This window comes from Budorcas taxicolor, chromosome 17, assembly GCF_023091745.1.
Source record: "Budorcas taxicolor isolate Tak-1 chromosome 17, Takin1.1, whole genome shotgun sequence".
Classification (NCBI taxonomy): Eukaryota; Metazoa; Chordata; class Mammalia; order Artiodactyla; family Bovidae; genus Budorcas; species Budorcas taxicolor.
Genome location: NC_068926.1, coordinates 69,865,899 through 69,888,672, shown reverse-complemented (window position 1 = coordinate 69,888,672; position 22,774 = coordinate 69,865,899). Strand labels below are relative to the sequence as shown.

At 61.9% G+C, this 22,774-nt stretch overlaps 1 protein-coding gene across 3 annotated transcripts; it reads right to left on the bottom strand.

Moving 5' to 3' along the window:
- Nucleotides 1-2,159: 2,159 nt before the first annotated feature.
- On the bottom strand, nucleotides 2,160-21,384 carry SMTN (smoothelin). Of its 3 annotated transcripts, XM_052654328.1 has the most exons (20): nucleotides 21,254-21,384; nucleotides 19,411-19,541; nucleotides 14,625-14,773; nucleotides 14,159-14,252; nucleotides 13,989-14,067; nucleotides 13,799-13,896; nucleotides 12,381-12,704; nucleotides 12,219-12,291; nucleotides 11,581-11,652; nucleotides 11,012-11,497; nucleotides 10,635-10,807; nucleotides 7,436-7,588; nucleotides 7,274-7,349; nucleotides 6,036-6,200; nucleotides 5,876-5,938; nucleotides 5,597-5,663; nucleotides 4,498-4,671; nucleotides 4,222-4,339; nucleotides 3,321-3,472; nucleotides 2,160-2,319 (listed from the first exon to the last, which is right to left on the bottom strand). In XM_052654328.1, exons 2-20 carry the CDS (start codon nucleotides 19,459-19,461, stop codon nucleotides 2,175-2,177), a joined length of 2,712 nt encoding a protein of 903 aa, XP_052510288.1. In that variant the 5' UTR covers nucleotides 19,462-19,541; nucleotides 21,254-21,384; the 3' UTR covers nucleotides 2,160-2,174. The 3 variants fall into 3 exon arrangements, with proteins under 3 accessions (XP_052510288.1, XP_052510289.1, XP_052510290.1); XM_052654329.1 differs by lacking the exons at nucleotides 5,876-5,938; nucleotides 6,036-6,200 and having other exon boundaries at nucleotides 7,241-7,349; XM_052654330.1 differs by lacking the exons at nucleotides 5,876-5,938; nucleotides 6,036-6,200.
- Nucleotides 21,385-22,774: the final 1,390 nt, after the last annotated feature.

The window sequence follows — 22,774 nt, the reverse complement described above, 5'->3', positions numbered from 1 at the left end:
GATGTTGGCACCTGCCTGGGACCCCCTTCCTTCCATATTGCAGGAGCTCTCGCCCCACTCTGAGGGGGGTGGGCTGCAGCTACTAAATAACTGACAGCCCCAGGGCTCAGAGACAGAGCGTGCTCCCTGGCTCCATCTCCCCTCCCTTCCTGGAGCCAGACCTCTCCTGCCTCCCATGTGCCACGCCTGGCATACAGTTAACACTGTCACTGTTGTTAAGTGAGTTTCCTTTGGCAGGGAGGGCATGAGGAAAGGAATTGTTCTTGTTCCCCAGACACCCAAGGGCCCAGGACTATCTGCCATCTTGCGCGTTCAAGGTCAGACCCTCAAGGTCAAACTGTGTAAGGGCCAAGGCCCACTCTCCTTTCTCCAGGACTCCTTCAGGGAAGAAGCCAGGAAAGTGGGGGACCCGTTTCAGTGTAGGCTCTACTACCGGCCAGCTGTGGAAGGTAGAGCAAACCCTGCCCTGTGACTCGGTTTCCCCATCTTTACAACAGCATAGTCATTCTTTGCCTCATTTGAGTCCTTGGAAGCACCGAGAATGAGAGGTTCCTGACTCTGTTGTTGACGTGCTGTGTGCCCTGGGGGTCATCTCTGCCCCAGACTGGGCCTGTTCCAGCCATACTGTGGTGAAGAGGCAGCCTCTCTCTGTAGCTTCTTCCAGCTCTGGCTATCTCCCCGGGTATCCTGGCCTTTCCCATCGTGGAGCTCCCTCCCACCTCTGGTGTCTTCCCTGGAGACCTTATAAAGCCATTGTTTACACCGGGGCTCACGGCACAGGGCTCTGGCTGCCCCAGTGACAGGCCAAACACCAGGCAATCCGAACAACAGCAAGGCTGAGTCACACTTTCCAACTGGAACGGGGCCGCACTGGGCCCCTCTCCCTCCAGGCTGGCCTGCTGGGCAGCAGCTCCTAAGTCCATATATGACCTGGAGACAGCGCCATGCCCATCCTCCCCTCACCTGCACGGCCTCTCTGAATCTATGTGTGCCTGTGGGGGTGGCCCCTCACAATGGCTCTAGGCCCTGAGGGGCATCTGGGTGCATTGCAAGCTCTGTCCCTGATTCACTTTACTTCAGGCAGTCCCTTTTCTCCTGCTGGGCCTTTTGTCTTTTCTCTCTATGAAATGGATGGGAAGAGGGATGGGGCCAGGAAAAGAGCCACAAGGTGGGGAGTTTGGAGTTCCTGTTTCCAGTCCCAGCCCTGACCTACCACCCCCTGGCACACGCTGAGTCCACCACTGTCTTCTCTCCTCTGAACTCCTGGTCTGTCATGGGCAGTAAGCTCAAGACATGAATTCTCTACTGTGGCCCTGATGTGAGGTGACCAGACAGGAAATGCCACAGCTGGTTTGGGGATCCAGGACCTCCACCAGAAACATCTTCCTGTTAAACTAGCCTTGCTCCTGAGCCTCTCACCTTGGAGCATGGCACAGCCAACCCCTCAGTGCACCAACTGGAGGCCTGGGACCCTCCTCCCTCCCCAGTGGATCTATCAGAACTCCTATCTCTCTAGTTAAGGTTCTCTAGCTGGCTAGTCCATCCCCTCCCTCCCTGTCCTTCATCCAGGCCTCACCCAAGGATTGTTCTAAAATGCTACCTACATCCCTTCTCTGTTTGGAAAACTTTTATGACTCTTGTCTTCAGAAGGAAGTTCGGACTCCTGAATATGACCCCTTCCTCCCCCTCACACCCAGACTAAACAAACATCCTCTCCTGCCGGGGTGTGCCATGCCCTCCACATCCCTCAGCCCCACCCCAGTGCACTTGGCTGATCCCTCTGCCCGGGGTTTCCTCTCCCTCCTTTAGCCTGAACTTGGTATTCAGATGCCAGCTTAGTGTGCACTTTTTTCAGTGAGCCGTCCTAGACCCGCTGGCTAGGTCGGGTGCCTTCCCCCACCCGGGATCCCATGGCCTCCTGGGCTTCCTCCAGCTCCGACCTGCCCATCTTGGTCATCACTGCCCATTGAGGAGAATGGTCTCATCTGCAAGGTACCGAGCAGCCAGAAGATCAGGTTGTGTCTGGCTCCTTCCGGCTCTTCTCAGGGGGTCCCTCTGCTTCCCCGCCCCCGCCCCGATCTCCCCGGCTTCTCTCTGAGCCCCCATTGAGCAGATCCAGCGCAACAGGGCAGGCGAGCAAGGCAGCGTTCCTCACCGTGGGCCCCGAGCGGGGGTTAGGACTTTTTGGTTTTTACCAGCCCCTTCTGGACCAGACAGCGGTAGAACTCCTGGATGTACGTGTACACGCACTTCCAGTCAGGCTCTCGAAGCCGGACCATGTCCTCTGTGTCCAGGAGCTGCGGGCAGTCCGCATGGGTCCTGGGGAGGGGAGGGGGCCGGGGAGGGGCGGGGCGGGCCGGGCCCGAGCCGGGCAGTGGGGTGGGGGGAGGAGGCAGAGAAGAGAGAGGGGAGGAGAACAGAGAGAGACACACACACACACACACACACACACACACAGAGACATGAGTTCAGTTACGTTCCCGGTGCCGCAGTCTGCCAGCCTCCCGCATGCCCCCGCCCCACCGTGGACGTGCCGCTCAACTACCCGTCACTAATGGTGTGCGATGCAGACAGGGGTGGGGGCCAGATCAGTCACAGGTGCAGAGAACTCTCGGGGTAAGCGGGAGGGAACGAGGGGTGGGGGGCGATGGCATCGGCGCCGGGGTTGGAGAGGAGGGCTGTGCCCCAGGGAGCGGGGGTGAGGAAGGCGTGAGAGGAGGTGGGGGGGGGGGGAGGAGGAAGAAGAAATCTGGGGGGAACCAGAAAGAGAGAGGGAGGGGAGGAGAGACAGGTGGAGGAGGGTGCTGAGGGTGAGGTGTGCAGATGGGGCAATGATTCCAAAGTGGAGGGCTTGCAGAAGTCCTATATAAGCCTCTGGCAACACCTATATAGGCTGGACGGGCACGGTGCCCGGGCCAGGAGCCTCCTTTTGGAATCTCCAGCCGGGATCCCGTGGGAGCAGGAAGCTCTGGTGATAGTGGGAGGAAAGCAGGACAGAGAAAGGGCAGAGAGAGAGGGAGAAGGGGGCAGACGGAGGATGGAGGGGATACGGACAGGGCCACCTGGCGGGCCTTGGCCCGGGCTGGTAGGTGGGCCTCCGGCTCCTTCATTCCGGCGGGCACCTGGCACGCTCAGCAGCAGGTGGGTGGGGTGGAAGAGGACGGGGGCTTTCTGGGGAAGGTGGGGGGGGCGGGTCTCAGCTGCTGAATGACAGTGGGGCTGGCCGGCTCCACGGAGCCTCGAAGCGGCTGGACCTGGCGCAGATCGCCCAGCCCCAGACGCCCGGCCGACACCAGTAAGGTGCCGACAACCACACTTACTCAGCGGATGAGAAGGCCACCTCGAAGTTCTGACGGCGGTTCTGTGGGCTGAGCTGCCCATAGTCGAAGGCCTCGGGGAAGAAGTTGTGCACCAGGGCACAGAAGGCCATCCCGTCACTCCAACTCGAGGAGAAGTTCTGGATGTCCACATGCTGTGGGCAGTGGGAGGACCCTCTGTGTTTTGGCATTCCAGATCTAGGGCAGCCGAGCTCAGAGAGGCCCTGCAGCTTGCTCAAGGTCGCACGGTAGGCGGGCAGTGCCTCCTCCCACTCTTTGTTAACGCCTGTATCTGCTACTTAACGGGCCAGACTGACCAAGAGGCCCAGCACCACCCAGCTAAGGCCATGGTCACACCCTCATCACTCTTTCCCTCACGTATAGACATTTACCCAGTGCACTGAGAGAGCAATGACGGGGAAGACTCCAAGAGTGGGGTCTGGTCCTGAACCCTGCCCACCATCCAAGGGCCCTCTCTAGGCCGGGCCACTTAATCACTTATTCGGGAATCTAGGGCATGTTATGAGGCTTGTCTGGTGGCTCAGATGGTAAAGAATTTGCCTGCAATACAGGAGACGTGGGTTCAATCCCTGGGTCAGAAAGAGCCCCTGGAGAAGGGAATGGCCACCCACTCCAGTGTCCATGGCAAGTCCCATGGACAGAGGAGCCTGGAGGGCTATAGTCCTTGGGATCCCAAAGAGTCAGATGTGACTGAACAACACACACACACACACACACACACACACACACACACACGCGCGCGCGCGCGGCCTGTTACATGTTACAGAAGAGGAATTCCCATCATCCCTGCCAGACACGGTGGCTGCGAAGGGTACAGCTGCAGCTGGGGGACGTATGGGGGTGGGGAGGCCCTCACTGGGCCACCTGGCCTCCTCGGGCTCACCTCGTAGCCACGTGTCTTGGCTCGGCACCAGTCTAGCAACATCTGCTTGATGCTGTTGGCGTTGGGGACCCCGAAGCTGGTGGAGCGCTGCACAGCCATGCGGGGTCCGCCCGGGCTGCTGCAGGAGCCATGTAGAGAGCCAGGTTACAATGGGTACTTTCTCCACCGGCCCACCCAGTAGGCCGGATCTCCGCCAACTTTATTTTCACGCCCCGCCCTCCAGAGCCCAGACCCCGCCCCGTGTAGTCACTAGGCCCCGCCCCGCCCGCTGCTCACCCTGCCGCGCCCTCTTTCTCCAACTTCTCAATCATAGCCTTGCGCGCCTGGGACGCTGAGGTTTTGGGCAGGCTCTGCGCCTTCATCAGCTCTTTCTTCTTCTCCGCCTGGCGTTTTTCCAGTGCCGCTAGGCTGCCAGACCGTGGGCTGGCCTCATCCTCCCGGTCGAAGATACTGAGGGGTAGTAAGTGAGTGTTAGGGCCCAGGGAGCCGCTCCTGTGCCTCAACCCTGACTCGCCAAGGACTAGTCACGCTCCAGACCTTACACTCTTGCCGTATCTCCACCACCCGCAATGCCGGCCAGCAACGGAGGGGCTCCCATCACACGCATTTTGTAGAGTAGACTGAGGCTCAAAGGAATAGAAAGTAGGAGCCAAGCTCTTTTCAACAGACTTGGCCCCTGGGGAGTTCTCTTCCAAGGCTCATTATATCCCCAGGTTACAGGTGTATTCCCATTCTGAGCACTATCAACTAACAGTGACCACCGATGTGCTAACAATAATGGTGACAATAATAACAGCTCGTGTCTCTTGAGCCTTTTCTATGTGCCATTTTAAATTGCACAAGGGTCAGGGTGAGCTTACCACTTCCACTGAAGATGAGGAAATGGAGGCCTGTGGCCTCAGATGTCAGAGGGCACGGGGAGGGGGACCAGCGCAAGGACTTGAACACAAGCCTCTGATGCAGTCTCTGGACCCCTGCAGTACCCAGCCTGAATTCTTGACCCTACCTACCCCAACATCCTCTAACACAGGCGTACCCCTCCTCCACGGGGTTAAGATGTAGAGACACTCTCTGTGACATGGGACGTGGTCTGCACACTCTGGAAAGTGGCAGTGCCCTCAGCTAGCTCAGTGTGGTGGGGAGGCCTCGCTAAGACCCCAACAAATCGTTGGCCTCCCCCAACGATTTGGCATGGTTGAGAATTACGTGAAATGGCAAGGCAAGCAGGAGGGTTCTGACTCCCACTCTGCCTTTCTCTGGCTGTGTGCCCAACATCTCCCAACACCTTGCTCTTCCCATCTGTAGAATGGGCGTGCAACGAGGTCCTCTGCGGCACTGACTCCTCCATGGTCTGGGAGCAGGTACCTGTGCTCACCTGCCCATCTTCTTGGATGATGAAGAGGAGAAGGTCTTAGTTTGCATCATGGTGCTGCCACCACCATCTGCAAGAGAGAGAAAGGGGAGCACGGTGAGGTCCCCGGCTGGGAGACGGGGCGGGAGGGCTGGCGGAGGGATGGAGGGAGCCACAGGCAGAGAAGAGAAAGTGTCGGCTGGACAGAGAGACACACAGACGAAAGTTTGGAGTGAGAGTTCGAGGAAGAGCCTGAGGAGGTGGGCTGGCAGGCAGGTGCGCAGAGGTGCCCGGTGGCCTTACTCTCTGAGCGCCTCACGAAACTCGACTCCACTGTGGTGGTGCGGGCCGTCCGTGTGCCGTCATCTGCATGGGCAGGGGTGAGAGGAAGGGTGTGAGCGGCAGGATGGAGGGGCCGTGAGGGGAACGTGGTCCCGTCCTGAGCCCGGGGTTGGCCCCTTACTGGACTGGACGAGCCGCTCGGTCTTGGTGACCGTGCTGACGGCTGAGCCGTCGGCTGTCTGTTGGCTGTGCCGTGTGCTGGTCTTGGTTGTCGTGTTGCCGCGGCCCTCCCCTGGACGGGCCCGGGCCTCTTGCAGCCGCCGTTCTCGTTCCTTGTCCCGCTGGTCTGGGTGGGGGATGGTCCCACGCATGCCCAGAAAGGTCACCATCGCCCACACAGCACATATGCACGGGCACACGGGGCACACAGATGGGGTGGAGGGCAACTCGTTAGCAACACTGAAGACACGTGGGAGTAGCTGGGGGGAGGAGGGAGCTATAACCTGGGAGGGAACGGGGGCGTGTGGTGCACTCGGAAATGAGGAACAGCTGAACTTGAGGGGGGAGAGTATGTGGGTCCAGGAAGGGAGTGTCTGTGCGAATGAGTGGCTGAGTCCAGGAGGGAGCATCTCCAGTGAGGGAGGGAGTAGCAGGGTCCAGGGAGGAGAAGCTGAGAGGGCAGCAGCTGCAGGGGCCTTCAGAGGTCTTAGCGGGGAGAAGAGCAGCTAGAAGTCCACGGACAGAGTCCTTGGAGGTAGCTGAGAAGCCATTTGATCCAGGGACAGGGTAGTTGGGAGAGAAGCTGGCAAAGAGGGTAACTGCCCCAACATCCTCTGTAACACAGGCATACCCCTGCCTAGAGAAGCAGCAGGTGGGTGGGCATAGAGGCTGGCCAGCCATCCGTGGGCCCTGCAGAAAGCAGCTAGATCCAGAGAGGGGGTAATTGAGAGAATCTAGAGAAGCAAGCGGGACTAGAAGCTGGAAGACAGACTAGCTGGGTCCAGGAGTGGGGAGTAGCTGTGCCCGGGGAAGGAGGCAGAACCCAAGGTGGTCATCGCTGGACCCTGAGGAGAGAGAAGCAGCTGGGAGGAAGAGTGTCTGGATTCAGGGAAGGAGCAGTTGACAGAACTTGGAGAAGCAACTGGATCGAAGCAGGAGTTGCTGGGGGAGAGGGTAACCGGGGTCTAGGAGGGAGAAGAGAAGCTGGTTCTGAGTCTGGGAAGCAGGAGAGAAGCACCTAAAATATGGAAGCACTGGATCCAGAGGAAGGAGGCCAGGCAAGAGCCGGGTCCCGAAAAGGCGAAGCTGAGTGCAGAGAATGCACTGGGGCGGGCGTCACTGAGCTGGAGTGTCCATGAATGGACCTCAGTGGGGGGGCAGCTGGACCTGGCGCCGCGGCGGGGGCGTCGGGCTCTCTACCTCTCTTCCTCTGTCGGAGCTCGCGCAGTGCAGCCCGGATGAGCTTCCGCTCCTCAAAGTCCGTAGTCTGATCCAGCTGCAGACAGAGCCCCCATCACTGCCCACCTGGTGCCTGCCCGCCCCAGCCCTCGCCCGCCCCAAGTCCACCAGATGCGGCCATACCATCTTGTCCAGGACGCTCTCATCCTCTATGGCCATCAGCTCCTCGGCGCTCAGCGGGCTCCGGCTCCCTGGTGCTTTGTCCACTCGGGTCTGCTCGGCGCCATTGGCCACCTTCACTGTGGCAGAGGGGGGCTCTGCGGGCTCTGGCTCCATCTGCAGAGAAAGGAAAGGGCATGGCTTATAAGCAGGGCTGTAGATGAAACCAACTGTGCCTCCAAAGGACAGGAGACCAGGCCCTGGGGCTACTGGCACAGCCTTTGAGATACCACTAGCCAGCTGGACCGCCTGCCCAAGCATGGCCACGCTGGTGTGAGGCTCAGGGAAGAGGCACTGAGGGCTTTGTTGCTGGGCTTCCCGTGTACCCAGAACTGTCTTGATGCAGCTAAGGGTGGCGATAATGGTGATCTCCATTCAGTAGTGAGCACTGTGTGAACACTGGGTGTTTTAACAGAAGGGAAAGCTGAGGTTCAGGGCAGCTGTGGGACTTGTCCCCAGTCCTTCTAGAAGTGTGACGCGGCCCGGGGTCTGAGCTGAAGCCTACCCCTGAACCCGAGTTCCTTCTGCCGCTTCGTTCCCAGCCCCCTCCCAGGCAGGCTGTGCCCTGTTCTGACCGTTCCCAAAGCCTGGGTCCTCCTGGGCCAGTGCCCAGGCAGCACGTGTCCCCCCTCCACACGGTGAGAGAGCTGGGCCAAGGCCCACAGGCTCCTGACCAGGTGTCTGACCATGGCTGCCCAGAGCCAAGTCCTCTCTGGAGTTTGCCCCTGCTCCCCACTCCCAGCACGTCACCCCCTAAGGGGCCCCTCCAGCCTCAACCTAGCCTCCTACCCATCCCAGGGCATATCCCCAGACCCCATGCAGACAAGCCCCCAGCCCAGCTATCACAGCCCCATCCCCTCCTGGCAGGGCCCCTTGGTCTGCTGTAAGGGTAAGGAGAGACGAGGTGGCAGCTGCTTCAGGGAGGCTCGGCCTGGCTGGGGCAGGGAGTGGGGGTGGGGCTGGGGGCTGGGCCCTGGCCAGGGGCTGCCAGGGCAGCCGCCACGCGTGCCTCAGGGCCAGGGGCATGGCACCATCTCACCTTAGCCTTGGAGCACTGGCGCCCCAGTCCCCTGTACAGACAGGGAAACTGAGGCTCAGAGCAGGTGGTGGCACCCCTAAGGTCCTCTGGCAGAGGCCAAGCCTGGCTCCAAACCACCCCCCACCAGCAGCCCACAGGGACTTACGAGACTGGCGCTGTGGGCAGGGCCGGCAGAGGAGCGGCGGCGGGTGCTGAAGGCAGGCGGGTGGGCCACAGGGGTCCCGGCATCCTCGGCCGCCTGGAACAGGGCCTCGGGGTCTGCGGCGGCCAGGAGCAGCTCACTGGGCTCCAGCTCAGGCTCAAGGTCGGGCACAAGCGGGACCCCCAGCCGCAGGCTCAGCACCTCCACCTGCCTGCCTAGCGCATCCAGCCGCCGGCTCAGCGCGGCCGTCTCCACCCGCAGCTCTTCGGCTGCCCGGGCCACCGGCTCCACGGCCAAGGCTGCTGCTTCAGCGGCCTGGGTCACTGCCACCCGGCCCGCCTCAGCCACCGCCCGCAGCTCCTCCAAGGCCTGGCCCAGTCGCTCCTCGAGGGCTGCGGCCAGCTCCGAGCCCGGCCCTGGGACCCCCGGCATGGTGCTGGTGGGGGGCTGTGCGGGATGACGCCGGGGACCGTGTTGGGGACTGCTGCTCCTGGCTGGCCGACTCAGGCTTTGCAGCTGGTCCTGAGGGCGCAGGCAAGGGCAGCGAGCCTGCCCCGCCCCTGCTGGCCTCCCGGCCCGCCGCCCGCCAGCTGGGGCTGTAGCCCAAATAGAAACCTATTCTGGGCTCCCTCTGGAAGGGGCCGTGGGGGGAGGGGAGGCCTGCCCAAGCAGGCGGACCGCCAGGCCTGGCCCTGGCCCTGCAGAGACCGCAGACCGGCGGCACAGCGAGGCTGCCCAGGTGCTGAAGGACTGCCTATGCCCTGTGGGTGGGGAGACTGAGGGAGGGGGCAAGGAACGGGCCTGTCAGGGCCCCCATGTGCACGAGCGGAGAAGACCCAGCCCACCAGGCTCCAGATGCCTGCACCCTCTGCTCTGCCCTCATGCCACACCACGCTGTTTCGGAAAGCCTCGAGCAGGTGGGGGGCAGGACTTCGCGCAGCCTGCTGTGGCGAGTGCCTGGTCCCTGAGATAAACGTCCTACGCCCGCCTCTGTGCTCAGATCCAACCACAGCTTTGAGCAGGCGCATCCCAGGTGCACCATCTGCCTCCCTTTGCTTCTGGAGGGGGACGCTGAGGCCAACTGGTGGTCTCAGATCCCCAGGCCCCCGGTGGTGTCTTCCATCACCCCCAGGGCCTCAGCCACCCTGTCCTCACCTCCTTGGCAGAGAGCGGTTTAAGTGCCAACCTGGGAGGGGAAGGGTGCTTCCTTCCCCCGCCCTCTCCCTGTCACCCCTAAAGCTGGCTCTATCCTCTCTCACTTCGAAGTCCCACTCAGTCCTGGAGCACCACTGAGGCCATTACCTGGGCAGCCGGGTGGCTCGCTGGGGATTCCCTCCCCTGCAGAGCGTCCAGCCAGCTGATGCTGGGCTCCAGGATGAATAATGGAAGGCTGCAGCGGATTCAGTTCCCGCGGCACCTGCTGGGCTGCTGCCTCACCTGACTGGCACCCCCTGCCTGTGCCCCCATCGGTGCTTTGGCCAAGTCTCCCCTCCCCCGAGATGCTGACGCAGATGGCAATCGCTAATCTCCAGTCTCCCAACGGGCCAGGCTGATCTTGGATGAGCAGATGAGCAGCTCTGCACCTCAGCTCCAGCACAGGGTCGGAGCAGGGCCCCTGCGGCTGCTACAGGATGGGGGGTGGGGGTGGAGGGCCAAGCCCTCACCACCCTCCCTGACCTCAGTTTTCCCATCTGTTCACGAGGAATACACTGGCCAAGTCTGGAGTAGGGACCGGAGATCATCACGTGGGAAGCTTGAGGCCGGTATGCAGTGAGCTTCCGACACGTCACTAGTGGCTGATTGGTGAGGGTCTGGCCTTAGCTCTGCCACCAACTGGTTGTGGGCTGGGGGCACCTCCTCTGTCTGGGTCTCAGTTTCCCGTGTGTGTAGTAGGAGAGGATCCCGGTGAGCCCTAACACCCTGAAGCCGTCCACGTGAGGCCGATGATGGGGAGGCTGGCGGGGTGAGGAGGAAGGGCTCACCTTTATGCTGCAGCCTCCTCGGCTACCCAGGGAGGCAGGGCTGAAGCTGGTGACGTGAGTGACACTGCCCAGCCGGGCTAGGTTCCCAGGGCTGCTGATATGGGTGACGGTGCTCTTGCCCCCACTGCTGGTGCTAAGGAGGGTGGGGGGCGCCCGCAGCCCCAGTGTCAGTTCTGGAGGGGGAGAAGGACGACTGTCAGGATCAGAGGCAGGACAGGGGTGGGGGCGATTGCCAGTCCAGGCTGATGGCGCCCCTCGTTCCCAGCGCACCCTCTGGAGACACCCTGAACCCTGGCCACGGCACATGTCCTGTGTGCGGAGCTGGGCGGCCACAGGCAAGCAACCCCCAGCAGCAGGGAGGCAGAGGGGAGGCCTACCTGCCCTCTGGTTGCCCGTGGGCAGCAGCACCCGGCCTGTGGAGGCCTGGCCCCGGCCATCCTTGATCTCGATGGTGAATGTGGTCTTCATACTGGCCCCTGGCTCGGCGGTGCCCACGGCCACGGGCAGCGGGGCGCTGGGTTCCTCTGAGCAGGCCACGGGCCCCCCTGCTCTGTTTTCAAGGGACCTGACGGCCAAGCCCCGCCCCCTGGGGCCCTCCTCCCGGGGGCAGCTCTGAAGCTGGGCCAGGGGCCGGGCTGTTCCCCGCGAGGAGGGGCCACTGGAGGAGGAGGCGGCGGCCGGGGTGGTGCTGGTGTGGGAGGGGCCTGGGAGCCTGGCAGGGGTCGAGGGGCCGAGGGCCACACGGGGTGGGCCTTCCTGGAGCCCAGCAGCCGTAGGAGAATTGGATGTGAACTTGCGCACGCGGTCCCGGACGGAGCCCGCCCGCTGGAACGGGGAAGGTCCACTGGCGATGGGGGTGGGCTCTAGATGAGACGGGGCAGGCCGTCAGTGGTTGGCTGGGACAGGCACTGCCCAGAGCCCAGGGTTGGGGAAAACAGGCAAGTACCTTGGTTCTGGGCTGGCTGGCGGGGGCTGAGCACAGACAGGGAGCGTTGGCAGGGGCGACGGTCAGCCAGGTCTGGCAGCGTGGGGAGGCAGTAGCGGCCACGTGGGGCGGGGCAGAGAAAGGAGAGTGGACGGTGGGGACCACCTCTTGCAGTCCTCTCACACCCCTCTAGCCTACCAGCCCCTCCTGCAACTCGCCCACTCAGCTGCGTCCCTCTCTCTCTCTCACAGGCCCCTCCTCCCGCTCGGGGACTGACCCCAGGATGACATGGACACTGCCAGGAGCTGGGGCTAGGCTTGGGCCAGAGGAAGGGTGCCCAGATCCTCCCTGCCGATGGGGAAGGGGAACGCTCCCCTGGCCAGCACTGCCCACGGCTCCAGCTGGGAGATGGGTGCACTCCCTTATTGGGGAAAAGAATGTGCCTAAGGCCCGTTGCCTTTCAAGGCTGCAGGAGAGCCTCTGGCCATGGGTGGGGGGGAGTGGGCCGGGCGGGGGGCGGGGACACCTTGGGGGCAGTGGGAGGAGGCAGTGTCAGAGAGGGCCTGGACCCGAGGGTGCTGGAGCCGTCCAGGCACCACAACCCATTTTGCAGGCAGGGAAGGGGAGGCCCACGCTGTCTCTGCTGCCAGAACCCTCACCTGCTCTCTTTGTGTCGGAGCGACCTTTGGTGGGGCCTTGGGGGGCAGGGGGATCCGTGGGGCTGGGCGGGAGCTGCAGGGGAGACACGGTGTGGGCAGGGGCCTGACTCCCAGACCTGGGAGGTCACCTGCTTGGCAACCCCGCCCCTCATCCCGACTCACCTTGTCGACCACCTGCCTGTCTGTGCTGGGGGTGGCTGGAGGCTCCTGGGGCTCAGGGCTGGAGGCCCTGGGCGGGCTAGGGGGAGGCTCGGGACTGCCCAGAGCCTCGGGGGCAGAGCACGGGGCCTCCTCGGCAGGCTCCAGTGGAGGCTCAGGAGAGGTAGTGGTGGGTGAACCGTCGGCTGAGGCAGGTGGGCTGGGTGTGTCCCCGGGAGGGGCCCGCAGCAGGAGTGTCACCGTGGTCACATCCCGGCTGGTGCTGCTAGGGGTTGGGGTTGGCTCTGGGACCTCCACCTGCTGCTTCTGTTCCTCTGGCTTCGGCACCTGCGGGAGGCCCACAGGATGAGGCCAAGGCTCCCTAGGCTGGCAGCGCCCCGGGCAGGGCATGCAAAGCAGAAGGGCTGGGCATAGCTTCCCGCAGGTGCGCCTGCTCAAGCGTAGTCGCTGGCGCACCACGGGCGGTCTCGGATCCCCACTTCCCAACCTCTTGGCACTGCCTGGTCACAGGAAGTTCAGAGAGGACCAGGTCCTGATGCCAGGGGCTGGGGACAGCAGGAGAGCTACCGGGGACTCCCAGACTTAACAGGTTCCTGGAGTGGAGACCCCTGACCCTGGCCTCGGCCTAGTTAACCCGTGGGGTAGGGAGCTTCCCAGGTGGCACAGTGGTGAAGAATCTGCCTGCAACGAAGGAGACGCTGCTTTGATTCCTGGGTTGGGAAGATCCCTTGGAGGAGAGAATGGCTACCCACTCCGGTATTCTTGCCTGGAGAATCCCATGGACAGAGGAGACTGGCGGGCCACAGTCCACAGGTTCGCAAAGAGTCGGACACGACTGAGCGACTAACGCTAGGGGCAGCCCTGCCAGGTTGAGGGGCGTGGCTCTGCTGGCCACTTAGGGAACCTGCAGGGCCCGACCTCTCACCCACACGCCCTGGAGAACAGACCCTGCGAACAGCTGGGGCCTGAAGGCGGGACCCGATGAGCCAAGGTAAGGATGTGGGCTGTCTGGAGCAGGAGGGGCAGCCACGGATGGTCTAAGCTGGGCCGGAGCCAGGGTCTGATTTGCATTTCAGGGAGATCCCCGGTCTGCTGAGTGGAGGCTGGATGGCTAGTGTTGGGGTGGGAGGTAGGCCTGGGAGCAGGGAGGCCAGCAGGGTGGTAATGGGGGGCAGATAAGAGCCTGGGAGCAGGGCAGATAAGCTGGCTTTGCTCAGCAGGCCTGGGTAGAGACGAACTCTGGCATGGGGACATGTCCCCAGAGCTTGCCTGGGAGAGTGGGGAAGAAGCCTGAGATTAGAGCCCCAGTATTCCCCAAACACAAGCTGGGTGCCACCACCCCCCTCTCAATCAGTGAGAGACACACAGGCGCTCTGTGGTGTTGGCATTGGTGGGCCCAGGACCTCACCCACGCCCCTTACCTCACAGAGTTCCAGCCGGCGTGGTGCCTGCCCCTTGCCGTCCTCTCTTGAGCCACTGTTGGGACGCCCACTGTACAGCCTTCCAGCCAAGGTGGCGGCTGGAAGGGAAGGGAGAAGTGTCAGGTGAGAGGCCAGAGGGGTTGGTGGAGAGGTCACTGAGGGCAGCGCGCAGCGGGGCCGGGGTGCGTACCCTCGATCTCCTGGGCCCGCACGCGGCGGATGGCAGCTCGGATCAGCTTTCGCTCCTCGTACTCCGCGGCGCCCCGAAGCTGTGGGTGAGGGGTGGGCCTCGGGCGTTGGGCTGTGAGTCCAGGTCTTCACAGGCCCAGCCCCCTCCCTTGCCCCTGGCCCAGGCCTCACCAGTGCGGTCAGCTCCTCCACATCGTTCATTGACTCCAGCCGTCCTGCCAGCCGTGCCAGAGCAGCCCGCTGCTCAGCCTCCCGCTGCTGGAAGCTGCGGGGACACCATGACCGGTCACCTCCGTGGCCACGGCCGAGTCCTGGAGGATGTGGACTGAGGGTGGAGGCCAGGATGGGGTACCCGGAACCTCGGCAGAGGGACAGGTAGCTGTGCACACCCTCTGGCAACACGCTGGCACATGCACGCCCAGGGACCTGAGTGCTAATACCACACGGGCGTGGCCAGGCACGTGGTCCACGCCTGCAACCATCCCTGCGGACTACTCCAAATGCGTGCCCACGTGGCCGTGTGCACACCCAGATAGGCAGCAGACACCTGGCTCAGGCCTGCCTGCACAACACGCGCTGAGCCCTGGCACATTCGGTCCCACCTGCGTGTGTCCCACCCCCTGCCACCGACACTCACTGCAGCCAGTTCTCCTTGTTGTCCTGCCGCTCAGCACGGAAGCGCTTGGATGCCAGGGCCTCCTCCTCGCGTTCCAGCTCCTGCCGCTGCAGCTCCCGGATGGCCGAGCGGATGCGCCGCCGCTCTGCCAGATCCGCCGTGACCTCCAACTGCGGACAGGCGGAGGCGGCGGTTGGGGGGTGGGCAAGTCATTTTGGCTGCCAGGGGCAGAGGGCGGGCAACCAGCCGCCCACAGCTCGGCCTGGGGCACAATGAGTGGTCTGTCTTGAGTCCCTCTGCCCCAAGCCCATCACATGCCTGCCCGCCCACCCAAACCTGGTCCCAGGGGGAGACCCAGATCATAGCCAGGGCTTCTGAACGGCCCACCATGCACGGTGATCCACAGACTGGGCAGCTAGCATCCCACCCACCTGCGCCAGATGCCAAGTCAGGCACGCCTTCCTGTGACTCGACTCCTGCCTCTCAGAGCCCTTCATTGAATCCCGAGAGCCAGAGAGTCATTTGTGGAGGAGGAGAGAGGCCATCCTAAGGGCCCCTAACAGCGTCCCTGGGCAGGGAAGGGTGATTTGGGCTGCTGGGGTCCAGCTGTGAGCCAGGGAGATTGCCACGGTCCGGGAGCACCACAGCCTTGCTGATGGGTGGCAGCCTCGTCCATAGTGGACAGATGGGGAAACTGAGGCAGAGGCAGGCCCTCAGGAGTCAGAGCTCCCTACCTGGTCGCAGGGTCTTTTTCTCCCTATGCTGGTCCAGCTCCAGCCACCATTAAAGAGGCAAAGGGGCTGGTGCCCGTAATGTGAGGGCCAGCCCCCCAGACAGATAAGGCAGCTGCACTAGGGTCTACCCAGGGCCCTAGAGAGGGCATCCATGGGGATAGGTGCTCCCACTAGCTTCTCGGCCCGCCCTTCCCTGGCAAATTGAAGGTGACTGGTCTAACCAGGTCCGGGAAAGGGTACCTTCTCTGGGCGGTCAGCCAGCCCTACTGCTCCCAACCTCATCTCCTCCACGGAGCCTCTGTGGGAGAGGGGAGAGTGGGCTGGCTTAGGGCCCCTGGGATGATGTTGGCAGAGATAAGCCTCCAGGGTGGGGTCTGTGCCAGGTGGGGGCAAGTATACACACGGTGATTTCCTCTGTCCATACCGGCTCCCCCCACCCCCATCCCCAAGAGACAGGCAGGCCTGGGAACACCCTACTGCCATTCTTTTTCCGCCTCCTCTGCCATCATTCCTTCCTGCTCCCTGGGGGGGTCAGGTGGGAGCGGGGTAGGTTTCAGCGGGGAGTGTGGCTGGCCTAGCTTAGCCATGAGCTCACTTGTGCCAGTCTGAAGGGAGCAGAGACAAGTGATAGAGCCCCCCAGGGAACCTTCAGTCTTCACATTCCCTAGGAGCCATGGGAGGGTCCCTGGAGGCTCAAGACAGGACCCCCCCCCCCGCCCCCCCGCAGCTGGCTCCAGCCCCAGTCGATCTCGGCTGGGTGGTCAGAATCATATCCCCAACTTTTCTGGTCTTGGCTTTCTCACTTGTCAAATGGAACAATGGCCCCGCTTCGGGGCAGTGGGTGGGGATAGGGGAGGTGACTTGGGGTCCCCCACCTTGCAGAGCTGTGTATGGTTGATTCCAGAGTCAGACAAGAGGGAAGAGAGAAAAGTGAGGGAAGTGAGGACAGGATCCCCAGAGGCATCTATAATGTTTACTGAGAATCTGTGTGCCAGATCTGTGCTGAGTCTGATACCTGTCCCAACTTCACAGAAGCCCTAGGCACGCTATTACTCCCATTTGACAGATGACACTGAGGCTCAGGGAGAAGCGATCTGAGCCAGGGTTTGAACCCAGGTTACCACGACTCTGGGGCCTTCCCTGGGCTGAGGATAGTTCTGTGACTGCTGGCTGTCTGCTATGGTGAATATCTTGAGGACCCTTGTACTATACTGGGGACCACCTGCAGCCTGGACTAGAGATGCCCTGGGGTTTAAGGGAGCCTATTATGTGGGAGGGGATGGAGAATGAGGCTCAGCTCTCTACCCCAAGTCCTGACCTTGACTCAGGCCCCAAGCCCTCTGTGATAAGCTAGGAGATTGTGGGCCTGGGGGACCAGCTGATGCAGCCCCTCCTGTGCAGAGGGTAAAGAGGCTCAGAGATGCAATGAGCCCTAGCCCTTTGTCTCCTGGGTTCCCCTTCGCAACCCCCTGGAATCCTGAGATGGGGTTCTCATCCTTGAAGAAAGGCTGATGTGGGAACTTCTGCCCACCCCTGGAGCCTCAGTGTCCCCATCTGGAAAATGGGAGCCTCTGTCTGATTCCCCGCCGTGGGTGGGGCAGGGCTGGGAATGGACAGCCCCACCCCACCGGTCACCCTCGCGCATGACCCTTCCCTTTGGGCTTGGAGACAAAGGTCCACCCACTGTGTCCCTGCTGTGTGTCCCGCGTTCCCCGCCCTCTCCGGCCCCACTGCCCTGAGTGGAGGGGGCTGTTGTTGGGAGGGAAGGAAGTACAAAGCGCCATTGTCCGCCGGGGGGAAAAGGGAAGGAGATGGGGCGGTTTCCGAAACTGCCCGGTGAAATTCTCCTGGGAGGAAAGAGGGTGCTTCCTCCTCCCAGGGGGCTGGGCCTCCGGGTACTTTGTACTCTGGCTGCCGGGGGCGACTGAGCCCCGGCGTCTTCCTGTCCCCACCAGCACCACGGGGGAGACTTTGCAGGCATTCGCTCAGTGCCGGCTCCTCCAGGTACGGAAGGGGGACCGGCCGGCAGCGAAGCCAGGCCTCGCCAGAGGGCGCTGAAGGCACGCGGGCCGCTCCACCACGGCAGCCCGCACCGCCCACGCCTCTCCCAAGCAGCCGGGCCCGAGGCGCCCGGCCCGGAGCCAGCCAGACCGGAAGCCCCCCGCCACCGCCCGCTTTAACATCCCCGGCTACGGAGAGGAAACCCAGGTTCGCGGACTTAAGCAGCTTCCGCAGGTCACCCAGCTAGTGTCAGTGCCCGATCTCCAGCCCGGGACCGAGGCGGAGGGCGTCCCGGTGTGTGGCGGAGGCGCACGTGGTGTTCGTGGCCCCAGGTGCCCCCTTCCCGCACAGCCTCTGTCCGAGTTCGCAGGCGTATGCGAGCGCCGACGTCCGGAGGGCATCTCGGGCTCCCCAAATCGGCCCGACGCTCGGGCGTGGGACAACTTTTCCCTTATAAGGCCCGGCCCCGCGGGGAGGAGCCCGGCTCGGGACGCCCCCCGTTCCTGCCACGAGGCCGGCGCGCGCGGGGCGGGACCCTCGGCGGCGCTGGGGCGCAGTAATGGCGGGCGCCTGGCCGCGGAGAGCCCGGTCCCGGAATGGGAAGGATTTGGGGAAAGGGAAGGCGGGGTTCGGGGTCCGAGACTAGGGGCGAGGTCTTGCTAGTCCTCTCCCAGGGAGGGGGTCGGGGATGGGAGGCCTACAGCCAACGCTCCAGCTTCTCCGAAACCCTTTTTCCAGTGCCCAAGCCTGCATGAAGCGGGGGTGGCGGCTGAGAGCCGTGAGCCTGGGCGGACCCCTAGAGATGGGGATGCGCAGAGACCTGGCTTTCTCTCCACTACCCACGTTAGGATTCTGACTTCCTGCCGGGAAGTCGAGCGGACAGGGTGGGAGCCTTTGGAAACCCACCTCCTTCGGGTTGCACACAGCCGCCTGCGGCCGTGGCAGACACCCAGAGTCTGAGGTGCTGTCCAAGGCCGAGTGCCTTGGGTAGACGATGGCAGTGACTGGGCACTGCCCAGTGACTGGGCTGAACTGGCTGGCTCCAGCCCCTGCCTCCAAAGGAATGGAATGGGGGTGGGGTGGGTCATTTGCCTTCTCCCAGGGAAAGTAAATCTTTAATTTACCCGCTGGACATGGGTCAGGGGCTGAGGGGGTGGGGCTCTGGCCCCTTCTCCTGTTCCACTGCTCTCTGCCCTTGCTGGTGGGCACATACTTGCCCTGCTCGATTGCCCCACTGCCTCTCTGTGCATGGTACGGATGTTGGGGGAGGGGCTTCAAGAAGAAGCTCGGGAAAGGGGATACAGGGGGCCCATCTTTTTCCACACCAAGATCTGGGCCCATGCCTCATTCCATCCTCATGCCAGCTGCAGGACCTAGATATTACGTTCACACACATTGCCCCCACCTCCCATTTTACAGATAGATTAGAGGTCACAGAGCTCCTAAGGGTCCCCAAGTCCTGTCTTGATGAGCTCTTCTGGCCTTGACTTATCCAGGTCTCTTGTTCTCCCATGATCCTCATTGGGGGTTTCTTTGGATCCTGGCTAATCCTTTTCCCAGCTGGGTGTCCCTGGACAGGTGACTTCACCTCTCCAAGCCACAGTATTCTCCTCCTGGCTCTTGGAGCTGCTGTGACCATTCTGTGAGACGGTGTGCTTAGCCGCCCAGCCTGCTCCCTGCTATGCCCTGGCGTATTATTAATCATTGCTGCTACTGTTATCATTGGGCTGGCCTCCAGGGGTGGATACTGCCCAGGCTGTTGCTTGGGAGAGGCAAATCCAGCCTCCCCACACCTGTGGCTGCACATGGGCAAGTCCTCACCAGTTACTGTTTAAACAGGTGGTGGCACTGGGGGGCTGGGAGGAACAACCTCAGCACCTGGCATGGATGGGCACATGCCACCAGAACCTCTGCATTGACCACGCAGAACAGGCCTAGCCCTGTTTCCCTGAGCCCTCCCTCTGGCCCCTCCCCCATCACCTCCTCTTGTCAGCTGAGAGGTATCCTGGACAGACCCTGCCTCTCCGGCCTGGCTTGTCTGTTCTCATAGTAGAGATGATGGGACCACTTACCAGCTTCCGTAGGGCTCCCTCATCCAGCCCAGCTAAGGTTTCGTCCGCCATCTAGCTGGCCCTGAGCTCCGTCCGTCCCTTCCTGGTGAGTTCCCCAGTGCCTGTGGCACCTGACGCCAGCTCAGGAAATTCTGCAGGGGACAGACGTGAGTCAGGCCTTCGGAGGCCTCCAGAAACCACAGGCACTTGGGCTCTTGTGCCTGTTTCCCTCTCTAACCCATGATCATGCATTGCTGTCCCATCCTTCTTATCTGTGATGTCACTCCTAGCTGGGAGGTGCCTTCTTCCCTCAGGTAGTGTGTGCTGGAAAATCCAACGAACCAAGAGGAGAAGCTCCTAGTTCCAGTCACCTGGACTGCTAGCTTGCTGTGTGGCCTCAGCTAGGCCCTTGCCATATCTAAGCATCAAACAGGGAGGGTAGGGATCTGGATTGTGAAGCCAGGGCCCCAACAAGGCCCACCCAAGCTGTGCTCACCACCAGGGGGTGCCCGCCACACTCCATGGCTTCCTGCCCCACCCACCCATCCCCGGGGCCTGCCCAGCCCCCAGTCATCCCAAAAGCTCAGCCTCTGGCTATGGACTAAGCCCAAGCCCAAGTCCTTGCTGCTCTCGCCACTCGCACTTCCCCAGGTAACCTAAGCCATTGGAGGTAACATCCTGTCTTCCAATTCTTGAGGACAGCCCTCTGCACACACCCCTCTCCACCCCTCCCGTTCCCGCCCTCCCCTGATGCCTACTGCCCTGACTTCATGAAGCCAGGTGTCCGACACCCAGCTCCTCCTGCCAATTCCCACACTTAGAATTCAGTTCCCTAGCTGAAAGAGCCTTCAGAAACTGATCCGCCCAGCTCCTGGACTTTGAAAAACAGGATTGGAAAGGGCCAGAGGATTGTCGTGGGGGAAGGAGGATCCCAAAGACCCAGAGGGCAGGGAAAGGATTTAATCTTGGCCACCTCTGGCTTCTGAAGTCCCCTTCCAAAGTGCCCTCAGGGGCTCAGGACACTCCCTCTTGCCCTATTACTGTCTCTCAAAATGGCCCCCTAAATCCTGGCTCAGCTTCCCAGTGTAACTCTTTTCTTCCTCTTGCAGCCCTAACCTTTCTGGAATTTCCAGGGCCCATGGCCTGACACACCAGAGGTGCTCAGTTACTGTACGGAGACTGAAATGGCCTCAGGATTGCCCCTGCTCCCGCTGATTCATCCCGCAGTCATCCCTTCCCCCTCCCCAGAACAGTCACTTTTCGAGTCACCTCATCCGGTGAATGGGTCTGGGGGTGTCCTAGTCCACACACTTGGGGTTCACGGGACTCTGCCTGTTCAAGTCGCTGCTTGCTTCCCCATCCCTGTAGTCTCGGACAGGTGGCAACCGCCCAAACTCCCTCTGCTGCGGTCCTTCATGAGCAGTCACCAGACTTAGGTTCTGTGGACACTCTGAGTTCCCCCATGTCTTCTGAGGGGCAGGGGTCCCTAATGCTGAATCTGGAACTCCCAGGGAAGTCTCTTTCTCCTTAGGAATTCCCGCCGCTGCTCCAGGCCAGTCCCGTGGCTCTCTGTCACACAGTGTGGGGGCCTGAAAGTTTGTGATGGGCCTCAGAGGAACGGAGGAGCTTCCTCGGGGTTTCTGCCCCCATAGACTTACACCCCTGGAGGTCGTGGAGCCTCCTGGAGATCCGTGAGCGTCTTTACCCCGGGTTTCAGAACTTTTACCCCATGGCTTAGCGCCCCCGTGGATGGGTGGGAGCTCCCAGATCTGAGGGTCCCAGAACCCTGGGAGTCCACATATCCGGGTGCCACCCTCGGACCCGTCGGGGGTCCTGCTGCCGCCCGGAGGCCCCGCACACCCACCTCTCCGTCTGGTCCGCCCGTCCCGCGCGGGCTCAGGCTAGGTCGTTCGGGATCCAACAGATGGATGACTACGAGCGGTCAGGCGGAAGGCGCCGCGACCGGGATCCCAGGCCGCTCAGCAACCGTCCCCGGGATTCTGCTAGCACCGCCTGTCCAGCCGCGCCAGCAGCCCCTAGGACCCCGCCCCGAGACCCCGCGCCAGCCAATTCCGGGGAGGGTCCCGCCCACACTCCCGCCCTATTGGGGAAATTCAATTTTGACGGCCACGCCCCTAGTGGAGGCCCCGCCCTTCGCGGGCCTTGGAGGACAGGATTGCAGTCTTGGGGCCACTGCTCTTGCAACCTTGGCTGGTCGAGTGGGCGTCGCTAGGAGGACGCAACTTTGCGCCAAAGTCGGGGAGGGCGCGCGAAGCCGGGGTAAGTGGTCCGGGATCGTACTATTCGCGGAGCCTTCGGCACAGCCTCTCTCCGCCCTCCTCTTTGTTCGCGAGACCCTGTCCCCTCCCTCAGCTCCGCCCCCTCCTAGCTTCAGTGCCCGGGCTTGGCCGCTGCCCCCAGGCTGCTTTCAGGACACCTGGTCCAGGCCACCTCAGAGCAGGGACTAAGTGACCGGCAACACATTGACCCTACGTGGGGGCACCTCAGGGACCGCCTCAGATGGAGTAGGTCGATCACACACCACTTCCCCAGCCCACACACCTTTGCACACACATTCACCTTATCTGTCACTTCTCCCTGCCAAGCTCCTCAGGGTCGCCCTCTTGCAGCGCTGGGATTTTAAGCTGGGAACACCAAGTCCAGAATCTCATTCAGTAAATGGAGGAAATTGAGGCCCTGAGAGAGCCGACATGCCCAAGACAACATAAGGAATAAATAAGGGGACCCCAGAGCTCAGACCCCCCTGGGAAATACCACTCAGTCCCTTCTGCTAGAGATCAGGGTCCCTTCCGCAGGTCTCCCTGGAGACCAAAGGGAGTTGGAGCCTGGGAGGTGGCGTCTGGAGTCCTGTCTGTCAAATAATAATAATAATATAAACTCATTTATTTTGTACTTGCCATGTACCACGCATATAATTCCTATGATGACTGTTTGAACCCGATTACCGTCTCATTTTACAGCTGAGGACAAGTGATAGGTAGTGGAACTGTGATTCATACCGGAACGTTTTGAGTATAGAACCTGTGCTGTTAACCATTGCGATATGGAGTTGTGGGGAAGTGGCTTCAGCCTGTTGCATCAGGAGACTCAGCCCCACTGTCTAGAGCCTCTGTGACCATCCGCCACCACACCTCACCCCCATCTAGACAGAGGGGCAGTATCCACTCTGAGACTCTGTTAAAGACGTCAACTTATTTCACCCCCACATTCTTGAGAGGTGGTCCCATTTTACACATGGGAAAACCCCAGCGCTGAGAGGGAAGAGACTCCTTAAGGTCACATGGGAGGAGGAGCAAACAGAGCCCAATTTGGGCGCTTTAATTCGAGCAAGCCGCATCTACTCTCTCTTTAGTCAAACTAGATG

What these genes read in the sequence shown, in the direction of transcription:
- SMTN (XM_052654328.1), bottom strand. Translation starts at nt 19,461, where the DNA reads ATGGCGGACGAAACCTTAGCTGGGCTGGATGAGGGAGCCCTACGGAAG. An exon ending in GCCGGCTGGAACTCTGTGAG is followed by an intron (nt 12,705 to 13,798) that starts GTAAGGGGCGTG and finishes GGCCTCCCGCAG; the next exon opens with GTGCCGAAGCCAGAGGAACA. An exon ending in GAGGAGGCTGCAGCATAAAG is followed by an intron (nt 7,589 to 10,634) that starts GTGAGCCCTTCC and finishes CTTTCTCTGCAG; the next exon opens with ATGGAGCCAGAGCCCGCAGA.